Source organism: Penaeus monodon, chromosome 40 (genome assembly GCF_015228065.2).
Source record: "Penaeus monodon isolate SGIC_2016 chromosome 40, NSTDA_Pmon_1, whole genome shotgun sequence".
Classification (NCBI taxonomy): Eukaryota; Metazoa; Arthropoda; class Malacostraca; order Decapoda; family Penaeidae; genus Penaeus; species Penaeus monodon.
Genome location: NC_051425.1, coordinates 29,272,344 through 29,283,681, shown reverse-complemented (window position 1 = coordinate 29,283,681; position 11,338 = coordinate 29,272,344). Strand labels below are relative to the sequence as shown.

At 42.2% G+C, this 11,338-nt stretch overlaps 1 protein-coding gene across 1 annotated transcript in view; it reads right to left on the bottom strand.

Moving 5' to 3' along the window:
* Positions 1 to 4: 4 nt before the first annotated feature.
* LOC119598106 overlaps positions 5 to 11,338 on the bottom strand; it is a gene marked incomplete at its 3' end in the record, with an annotated part of 12,014 nt that continues 680 nt past the window's right edge. Inside the window, 5 exon segments of the mRNA XM_037947725.1 lie at positions 5 to 1,530; positions 6,756 to 6,838; positions 7,127 to 7,274; positions 7,443 to 7,643; positions 7,814 to 8,006. Coding sequence (XP_037803653.1) covers positions 51 to 1,487 — 1,437 coding nt within the window. The 5' untranslated portion in view covers positions 1,488 to 1,530; positions 6,756 to 6,838; positions 7,127 to 7,274; positions 7,443 to 7,643; positions 7,814 to 8,006.

The window sequence follows — 11,338 nt, the reverse complement described above, 5'->3', positions numbered from 1 at the left end:
TGAGTCTTTGTCACAGGCATGTTTGAGAAGAACCTGGTACAATGCTTTTGTTAACAATGATCTTCATTACATTGTCCATCAACTTCTACAATTAACAGATACATATCACGCTCACCAGGAATATACAGTGTGCTTTGTGCCATGTCTAACTCGGTGTTTCCATCTATACTCAGCCCAGTTTGCTCATCTATACCTTGCTGGTAACTCAACTCTGTAACCTCCATTTCACTGTTATGTAACTCCTCTGGCCTGACATCTTCAGTGAAGCACGTATTCAGAATGAACAGTTTTGGCTTTCCAGCTAGGTTTGGACAGTTGATATCATTAAACATTCTTGTGAACTCCCCAAAACTTGTTGCTATCTGGTCACTTGACACTAGGTAGTCCCCGTTCCCTGCCCCATAGAATATGACAACTGCCGAATCATGGTGATGTCTTTTGGAAAAGTCGCAAAGTATTTTCTTCATCTCTTCCTTCATGAGATTTCTGCAGGGCGGGAGAACGTTGAATCCAAGTGTTCTGAAAATTTCTTGTAATTTCTCGATATCTTCCTCACAACCTTCAAGATCGTTAATAATGAGGACATGGCCCCTTGGTGAGCTTGTGGTCCTGTAGGTCTCCCCGTTATCCAAGGCGTCTCTACTTCTTACTGAATTTCTCTCTTCTCTGGAATACGGATTGAAATAAAAATCCCACTTGAACATCAATTTTCGTATTTCTGCGCCTTGTGCCTCTGGGAGTGCTCTTTCTACTTGTTTCATAAGACCATCCAATTCTGTGCGGTGAGCTTCCTCCATGAAAACTCTACAGATTGTGTTGATATAAGGGGACCCATGATGGTCATACCTATAGGACACAAAGCCCGGTATAGTTGAATAGCAAATATAAACATCAGATATTTTCCTCCGAATGTATTTCACTTGAACAGAAGTTTCACCCTTACATTTGGAATCAGTCGTTGCTTTGGTAATCGCGATGTGTTCTCCTGGCCCACGACAGTGCTGAAAGATGAAAAGTTTAGGTTTCCCTATAAGTGCGGGGCAGTTGATACTGTCGAAGAACTCGATGACTTCCTCATCTCGAATGAACTCTTCATCTGAAGCATGCATCATGTCACCCACCCCATGGCTCATGAATACCACTACCAGAGAGTCGACATTGCTGTGTATTTTCTCCCTATTAAACTGCTGAAGTGCTGCCAATGTTTGCTTTCTCGTGGCATCCAGAATCACTTTAATGTCACTGTAACCCATCTGACTAAAGAGTTCGAGTATGTGCTTCGAATCCAAGTCCGAACCCAGCCTCGGTTTCTTTTCCGGATTAGAGAACTTCCAATAATTCGCAAGGAAAAGAGCACCTCGAGGATTCGACTGGTTTCTGTAGGCCTTTGGTGGGCCTTGGAAGTCAGTGCAAGGAGTGACATTAATGGTAAGCGGCTCTGGCACTGGTAATAAAGAGGAGTCGGCCAGAGTGACTCCAGACGCCATTTTGATGAAGAAACAGACTTCCGCTTGGACTGCAGTATAGGATCTGGCAAAGAGAGAAAAAAAATTCTTAAATACCTAACTATTTTATTTTAAGACACGCTTTCCTCATTTCTCTGTTTAGAGTTACCTTTGATGTCACTTTGTGAAGAGGATAAATCAGAATCTAAAGTGAAAGATGACGAAAAAGATAACGAAAATTTATGATATACACAATGAACATGTAACTTTCATACTTTGATATGGCACTAAAACTTTAGCATTGGCAGCACAGGTAGAAAGTGCAATGTGCATTCATAAACAGGTCGCCGAGTGATAGTTTTTTAAGGTGAATAAATTAATCAATTATTATTGTCGATATTAGTTTTTATATTAGTATTTCTAATATTACATTTGTCATCAGTATCGTATTACCATCATCGTCATTAGCAGCGGCAGTACTTGTGGAAATAACAATTTCTTTTATGAAAGATGGAATAATGCAATGCCGCATTCATATCGATAAATAACCACCCTCCCTGACCAGGACTCGAACCTTAGTCACTCCGGGGATGAAACCGGAGGCCAGTGCTAAACCAACCATGCCACACCACCCACTAAAAGGAGTGTGCAACTAGGATCTTACTAGCTCCATAGACATTACCTATCTACTCATACTTGAGTAATGACAGCGAAGTTTCATGCTCACTACCCGTGGGCACTCGGTGGAAATTGATTTAGCAATTCAAATCCTAAGCCAGAAGTACTGAGGTATATATATGAAAGATGAAATAATGCAGTGCTGCATTTCGAGTCCTGGTCAGGGAGGGTTGTTATTTATCGATATCAATGCGGCATTGCATTATTCCATCTTTCATATATATACCTCAGTACATTCTGGCTTAGGATTTGAATTGCTAAATCAATTTCCACCTAGTTGCACACTCCTTTTAGTGGGTCGTGTGGCACGGTTGGTTTAGCACTGGCCTCCGGTTTCATACCCGGAGTGACCTAGGTTCGAATCCTGGTCAGGGAGGGTTGTTATTTAATAATTTCTTTTATCTTTAGCATTATTATTATCAGCGTTATTAATCTTATTTGTCTTGGTAATATTGATTCTTCTGTCATTCTGTTGTTAGTATGATTTCTTATTTTTGTTATGATTCTTTTTACCGTTATCATTATCATTATTATTGTCAATATCATCACTATTATTTTCGCCAGCATTATCCTCATCATTCTCAAAATCATCGCTGCCAGCATTATGATTCACATGTTTTTGTACTATCACTCTTCATCTTCTTCATATTATTGTTGCTGTTGTTATCATTATTATTATCATTATTATTATTATTATTATTATTATTATCATTATTATTATTGTTATTATTATTATTATTATTATTATTATTATTATATTGGTATTATTTTTTCAGTGCCATTATTATTATTATCAATTTAATTTTCATTTTCATTCTCCTTATCCTTATCCTTATCCTTATTATTATAATTATATTATTTATTACTATTACTATTACAATTTTTATTATTATTATTATTATCATTATTATTATTATTATTATCATTATCATTATTATTAGTAGTAGTATTACTATTGTTATTGTTGATATTGTTTTATTGTTGTTGTTGTTTTTGTTGTTGTTGTTTCTGTTACTATCATTATCACTTTTCTTATTATGATTATTAATATCATTATTACCCCTGTAATTATTATTTTAATTTTTAATATTAGTATCATTATTGTTATCATCATTATTGTTCTCATTAATATTATCATTACTTAATTATCAGTAACCTTTCTACTATCATTGGTATTCTTATTTACCATTATTATTATCGTCACTATCGTCATTATCATCATCATCATCATCATCATCATCATCATCATCATCATCATCATCATCATCATCATCATCATCATCATCATCATCTCTCTACCTCTCCCTACCTCTCTCTCTCTCTCTCTCTCTCTCTCTCTCTCTCTCTCTCTCTCTCTCATCTCGCTCTCTTCTCTGCTCTTCTCTCTTTCTCTTTCTCCTCTCTCTCTCTCTCTCTCTCTCTTCTCTCCTCTCTCTCTTTTTCTTCATTCTCTCTTCTCTCTCTCTCTCTCTCTTCTCTCTCTCTCTCTCTTCTCTCTCTTCTCTCTCTTCTCTCTCTCTCATTCTCTCTCTCATTCTCTCTCATCCTCTCGCTCTCTCATTCTCTCTCTCTCTCATTCTGTCTTTTTCACTTTCTCTGTTTAATTTCATGTCTCTCTCTGCCATTCTCATTCTCTCTTTCTCGTTTGTCTCTCTCTAAATCTCTCACTCTCTCTCTCTTCTCTCTCTCTCTCATTTCTCTCTCTCTCTTTTCTCTCTTCTCTCTCTCTCTCTCATTCTCTCTCTCATTCTCTCTCTCTCTCTCTCTCTCTCTCTCTCTCTCTCTCTCTCTCTCTCTCTCTCTCTCTCTCTCTCTCCCTCTCTTACTCTTCCTCCCCCCCCCCCTGTGTGTGTTTAGTGGTGTGTGTGTGTGTGTGTGTATAGTGTGTGTGTGTGTGTGTGTGTAATGTTTGTGTGTGTGTTTAGTGGTGTGTGTGTGTGTGTGTGTGTTTTAGTGTGTGTGTGTGTGTGTTTTAGTGTGTGTGTGTGTGTGTGTGTGTGTGTGTGTGTGTGTGTGTGTGTGTGTGTGTGTGTGTTTGTGCTTCTGAAAAGGATCCGTAATAAAAAGCATCCTCGATCACCTCCTTCAGCTGAAGGAGGTGATCGGGTGAGCGAGGGGGAGCAGGCAGTGAAAAGGGATAGGCTAAACCACCAGAAGAGCCCAGTCGCTTTCAGTTAACATCTGATCGTACTGTTGTCGTGTCCAAAAGCCCTTCACTTCTTTCAACGGCTCTCTGTCTCCCTTTCCGATTGACCCCTGATCCTCATTTAACACTTCCTAGTTCTTTCCGAAAAACCCTTACTCAGTTTTGGTCAGTCCTTTCGTCCGTATTATTATTAAACTAAACTGGATCCTTAGTCTCCTCCTGTCTTTTACTTTTTTTAGATTTGAAGATAAGGCATTAGCCATTAGCCCATGACCTTGTTAGAGAAACAAATATATTTTTACCCATGCAAATACCGTTGCAAATAAAATGTGTGTTTTTCACAGCTACATTTTAAAAGTAGTGGTAATTTTATAAATTTCATTAAAGTAAAAAAGTCGCTCTGTATCATTAACAAATAAAGAGCAACAGATTATTACAATTAATGTCTTTTGGTGAGGGGTATTTAATAGATTGTGAAACTAACTACATTAAATTGAACAGAACTGCACCGCATATGAAGTATCAATAAAGCATTAAAATATACATTCTAATAAGCAAAGTGGAATTCAGGACAAACAAGGTTCAACGGGAAGCATTGCCACTGATAATACATTTGACAATCAAACTCTCTTTCCTTTTGCAAACTTGGCTAGTTCACTCTGAGTCAGTTTGGCCAGATGAGCATACTTCTTACAGTGTCTCCAGCTATGACCAACAGCAGCATCATGATAAGGACAGTAAGCTGGAAGTGAACAGTCTTTTTGCACATGAAAAAACCTCAGACATCGATGGCACTGGGCCGGCTTGGGGACAAACAAGTCAGGCGGGACTGGGCGCCACGCCTGAGCCGGGGGCTGGCCGCAGGCTTTGTTTTTCATACTCCCAGGTTTACGGTTAGCTTCAGATGTGCTTGTTACCGGCAGTGCATGCTTATCAGCTACTGCGACACGAAAAGATGTTTGTTGATTATGCATTACAGAATTAGCTACAGGTGCCTGTCTGCTCGTCGCAAAAGTTGTCTGCTCTGAATTGAGGAAGGGGCCAGAGTGCTGACCGCTAACGCCAGAATCTCCCGCTGAGGCTCCAGCAGGTGTCAGCAATAAGCCAGGCAACTGAGAGCCTGAGTGCGCGGACGGTGACGAGCAACTGGCAGTAGAACTACTTTTTTTATACATGGCACGGATTTTCATTTTCAATTCATGCTCAGTATTACTAGTAGTCACCTTATCATGTGTCCTTGATTTAAAAGGGTTACCGTGAAAAGAGTTGTCTGCCAAATTCTGATCATATGTCTCCCTGTCTTTTCCTAGGGAAGGCTGCTTTGAGGGACCCAAGGCCCGAGGTCCTGAGTGAGCAGGAGCTTGGTGAGAGGCGGACGGTTGACTAGAAGAGGTGTCATGAGTTGAGATTTCTGTTATTTCTTTGTTGTGACTCTTAAGCACAGTGCGTGTGGCAAGCTGCGCTGAACTTTGGGAGCTTAATGAAAGGGAGTGGGCTTGCTGGATGGGGGACGACTCGCCGGTTGAAGGATGGCTGCTGTCCTCTGTCGATGAGGTGAAACGTGATGCCGCGGGAAGAGCAACTGCACCGATCTTCCTCATCTCCTGTTCAGCTAAAGCAGTATACACTGCGGGTGCTCTGTCACAGCCCAATGAAGGAATCAAAGCTTCTTGCACCTTGCTTGGGAGAGGGCCAATAAGCATTGCTTGAGTCATTAAGGAACAAAGCATATCAGGCGACAGAAAACCATTGCTATCAGTCCAGTTCCTTGTGACATCCGCTTTAAGAGACTGAGCAAAAGCCCTTGCTTTTCTGTAAAGTTCTGCCGCATAACAAACTACGGGAATGGACTCATCTCTGCGTGTGGTCACCATCTCATAGAAGAGATGCAAAGGTTCGGCATGGCGCTCAGGTTGGAAGAACGCATAGTACCTGGCCTTTAAGGTACCCAAGTCCTGTCGTTCAGCTGGGTCCAGCAGCGTGTCAAGAGCAGCAGCTGCTTTCGAGTCAATAATATCCGAGAACTCATCAAAACATTCTTTTCCTAGTTCCATATCTTCAAGCTTATTATCAGAAACTTCACTTATGTTAGACCGATAAAAAGGTGAATCTAGCATTGCGCTATTACGGTCTTCCATGCTTCAGGTCACATTTGAATTGAAAGTATTGGAATCAGAAGAAGGACATGCAGATGATATGCGTGCGACATTCCCAGACTTGTAAAATGAAGCTGATGTTTTGGGTTACAGAAGTGGTGAAGCCTTTGGTTTTAATATTACCAAAGAATAAAAGATTATACTACCACAGAGCAAAATATTATTGACATGGGCATGAGCAGAAGAGTGTGCCAATCTTGTCAGTTACCAGTATTAGTTTCAAACACCTCTACAAACAAGTGTGCAGGCTTAATCAACAGTTTCCACAATGCGATGAAAGTCATTCCCTCACACTTAAGGCTGCCTTTTGCAGCAGTTATTGGTACATACCAAAAGTCCTTTGTTAACAATGTCTGTCAGAGTTCGAAGTGTTCGGAAGTGCAGCCAAATACAGCTAACAATTTCAATGAAACCTGAAAATGAGAAATTGTTTATTTTTCATATCAATCAAAGTGAAAAATGTATTAGAGAATGCAATGATTTCGCTATCATAAATCTGAGAACAATGGACTCATAAACAACCCGTTAGAAAGCATCATAATCATAAATAAATCTTTCTCGTCACTCCTTCCCCAGTGCTACTCTGGCGGCTTTGTTATTGGCCATTCCCAGGATGTTATTAACATTGCCAGAAAAATATTTCCTTTCCCCTCAGAGCAATGCATTATCAGGATAAAGAAAGCAAGTCTGCGCCGACGTACCTTTAGGCTATCTTAGGGACTGACTCGAGCACTTGATCTTAAAATGCCGATTTGAAACGTTGGTTATCACGCACTGCTTCCAAACGCTTTGTAGCACTTACAGCAGTAGTAATCCTCGAACGATGGCGCGAGACAAGCGATTATTAGGCTGAAAGTACGGAAAATATAAGCTTGACTTGTAGGAATTTTGTAAACAGCAATTGGTGTTAATATTAGATCACATGTTTGTATATGGTCATGATAATTTCTGTCTGTATGATGAGAAACACACAGTAGTGATGATGGAATAAGAAGGAAGAGGACAATACAGGTAAACCTCCAAATGGCCGGCAACAACTCTTAATCTAGACAGAATTATGAGTTGTAATGACTGATCTTGGCTGAGGCTTGTAGTGTCGCTGATGTCCCTATGGTGTACTTGCGTTGGCCAGCTGCCTCTAGCCCAACATTACTTGGTCTGCCTTCCGCCAACTGCGACCAGAACACTCAATTTGGTCTTAAAACACGCCAATCCGACCTTTAATGCCCACGAATAAATTCTTTGCTATTATTCTTATTTCTTTAGGCATGCTTACATCTTGCTTATAGTAATAATGTTCCTTGGAAAATGGTTAAGCAAAATCACTGTACATTTAATAATATTCATTATCAACCTTTAAATGCTCATTAAATTTCATGCATACTCACCAGCCTTCTTATCACGGGTCCTTGCACCCAAGTAATCATAATTCTCTCGCACAAGGCATTCCTTTTCCTTCCCATCATTTGACCATAGCTTTCGAAACTAATGTCCCTTCACATTCTTTCGTGTTTCCCATCATGAAATGTTTGAGTGGTCGAAACAGTGCAGTACACCACGTCACCAAAATCCAAGTACATACTGTAAGGTAAAAATCTGCGTCAGATTCAACTTCATTCGCCAGTTGCGACCAGTTCTGAATAAACTGACAATTTCTCAACTCTAATAAACCCTTTCCTCTCCATTGTCCGTTTCCCTGAGCCTCTCCCTCCCCCTCCCCCTCCCTCCCTCCCTCTCTCTCTCTCTCTCCCTCCCCCTCCCTCTCTCTCTCTCTCTCTCTCTCTCTCTCTCTCTCTCTCTCTCTCTCTCTCTCTTCTCTCTCTCTCTCTCTCTCTCTCTCTTCTCTCTCTCCTCCCCTACCTCCTCCTCCCCCCCCTCTCTCTCTCTCTCTCTCTTCTCTCTCTCTCTCTCTCTCTCTCTCTCTCTCCCCCTCTCTCTCTCTCTCTCTCTCTCCTCCTCTCTCTCTCTCTCCTCTCTTCTTTTCTCTTCTTTGCTCATCTCTCTCTCTCTCTCTCTCTCTCTCTCTCTCTCTCTCTCTCTCTCTCTCTCTCTCTCTCTCTCTCTCTCTCTCCCTCTCTCTCTCTCTTTTCTCTCTCTCTCTCTCTCTCTCTCTCTCTCTCTCTCTCTCTCTCTCTCTCTCTCTCTCTTCTTTCTCTCTGTTAACATCACGACACCACAGTGAAAGGACGTGTACAGTGTCCTCTCGTGACCTTGTGACCTGCCACTAGAGGGTCTGTGATAACTTGACAGTCAGGTACTCAAATACCTGTCAGTTGTGTATTGATCCAGTGTGTGATAATGTTCACATAATAACTTCTAAAGTGAGAGAAAGAACAAACATTAAGATTAAAAGCGAAAGTTCCTACGCATACTCCCAGATGTGCTGCGAGGCACCGTAGGCGACCCGTGTGTGTAACTGTTTATTTTCAAAGGACAGGCACTCAGGTCGGCCCCTCCGCGGTCGGGGAATGACCGCGACCACTGATGGGACGCTGACGACGAACCAAAACATGGAAACTGAGGGGAGATACGATGTCCTCAGTGAGGAGGACATTGGTGGGGCCCCAGTGAGGATGAAGAGGAGAGCAAAGAAGCAGCTATCTGCTTCTGTAGAAGTTACTCGTCCCGGACACTTATGCGCGCACTTCAAGCACGATACAAAGCTTCGTACACACGGGGAAATGTATCGCTGGGTCTCTCAGGCCCTAAAAATAGACCCGTACAATAAGACACACGGGTCAATTGAATTGAAAATAGGAAGAAATAGTGTATATGTCAGATGCAAGAACGAACAAATTCTTGCCCAAATAACAACTATTGGTGCAGGTGGTGAATTGCTTGAAAAAGACAAGGTCTTTGGTAAGGGGAAATGCAATAACGTCATTGTGTTCGATGTCCCAAGGGAAATCGAAACAGGAGAAATTACTTTATACAATGAACATATCATCCATGCGAGACGCATGAAGATCAATGGAATGATGACCCAGAGAGTCATTATGACATATGAGGGGGAGGTAATTCCCAAAAGTATCAAAATGGTTGAGGGCATGGCACCCTTTAGGTGTGCCGTCTTCAAATCCCTGACCCCGTTTTGCTCTAACTGCTCAAGTGGGGCCATGGAACACGTGCCTGTCCACGAGACGGGCCGCGGTGCCGGTACTGCGCTCTTCCACACGGAAGCTCAAAATGTGCAGAAAAAAATTCTGAAGGAAAAATTATCCCTCGGAAATGCGTGAACTGCCGACAAGAGCACAATGCCAATTCCCCATTGTGCACCTACTACCCAAAGGACAGAAAAACACATGACAAAAAAAGAAGAAAACAGGCAGCCCTCCCCCCCACAACAGCCCCTCCCAGCACCGCGCGTTGATGATGTGGGGGAATTCCCACACCTGCGGAGGTCAACAGTGGTGGCCCTGCAGAGGAAGCCATGGCACCGGCCACAGTACCAGCACCAACAGGAGTTACAGCTCTGTCAATTCAAGTATCAGCAACAGTTTCTGCACCAGCTTCGACACCACCTGCAGTACCAACCCTAGTGCCATCTGCTGCACCAGCTTCAGCATCAGTTACAGCTCAGCCCTCACTGCAGCAGGACAAACAAGAGTCCAACGGAGAAATTAAGGATCTGCTACAGATGCTGATTCGGCAGATGGAGCAGATGATGTTCCTGATGCAACAGCAGATGTCCCAACACTCTCGATTTCAGGAAAGGATGTTTGCGTTCCTCCTCGATCAACAACAGCATCACCCTGTAGTGGGCCTTGGAAGTGGTCAAGCAATCAGTGCCTTCAAGTAATCTCTTGAAATGTATTACCGTTATTACAGTTTACAGAAACACAAAGCGGCTCTCTCCCAGTACCTTCACACCGACAATGTTAATGTGCGTTGCCTTCAGGAAGTCAGAACTAGTGCTCGTTATCAAATCAGATTAGCACTTGTTGATTATATTAACTTTATATTATAGACACTGGTCTTGTCTTTGACATGATTAGTGATATAAAAGGTTTTTTTTTAACCAGCCGAAGTGATATTTTTATAGTGATAATAGCACAGCCCTTCAGGCATGTATATAACACTAATGTTTGACTAATAGCCCTCTACACAAATAGAAGCACAGCCAGTTGGATAGATACTTACCCTGGATTTTGCAGGGCATGTACACTGTTCTGTAAATAAATGTTATCAAATCAAATCAAATCTCTCTCTCTCTCTCTTTCTCCATTTCTCTCTTTCTCTTTTTTCCTTTCTCTCTTTCCCTTTCTCTCTCTCTTTCTCTCTCTTTCTCTTTCTCTTTCTCTTTCTCTTTCTCTTTCTCTATCTCTATCTCTATCTCTATTCCCTCTCTCTCTTTCCCTCTCTCTTCCCTCTCTCTCTTTCCCTCTCTCTTCCCTCTCTCTCTTTCCCTCTCTCTCTTTCCCTCTCTCTCTTTCCCTCTCTCTCTTTCCCTCTCTCTCTTTCCCTCTCTCTCTTTCCCTCTCTCTCTCTCCCTTCCTCTCTCCCTTTCTCCTTCCTCCCTTTCTCCTCTCTTCCCTTTCTCTCTTTCCCCTCTCTCTCTCCCTCTCCCTCTCTCTCTCTCTCCCTTCCTCTCCCTCCCTCTCCCTCCCCTCTCCTCCCCTCTCCCTCTCTCCTCCCTCCCCTGCAAATCCTCTCCTCCCCCCCTCCCCTCTCCCTCTCCCTCTCCCCTCCCTCACTCTCACTCTCACTCTCACTTCACATCACTCCACCTACCCCTCCTGTGTGATGCAATGGTAGTGTTTTCGTTTTAGTAATCTTGCAGACCCACGTTCAAATGTCCCACTGTCAGTGGGACATTTGTAATTCTTTGTAAACGGGGGATAATTTAGAAGCAGACATAAATGGACAGCCGTTCGCACAAAAAAACAACCATTGTAGAAAATTGAATAAAGCTA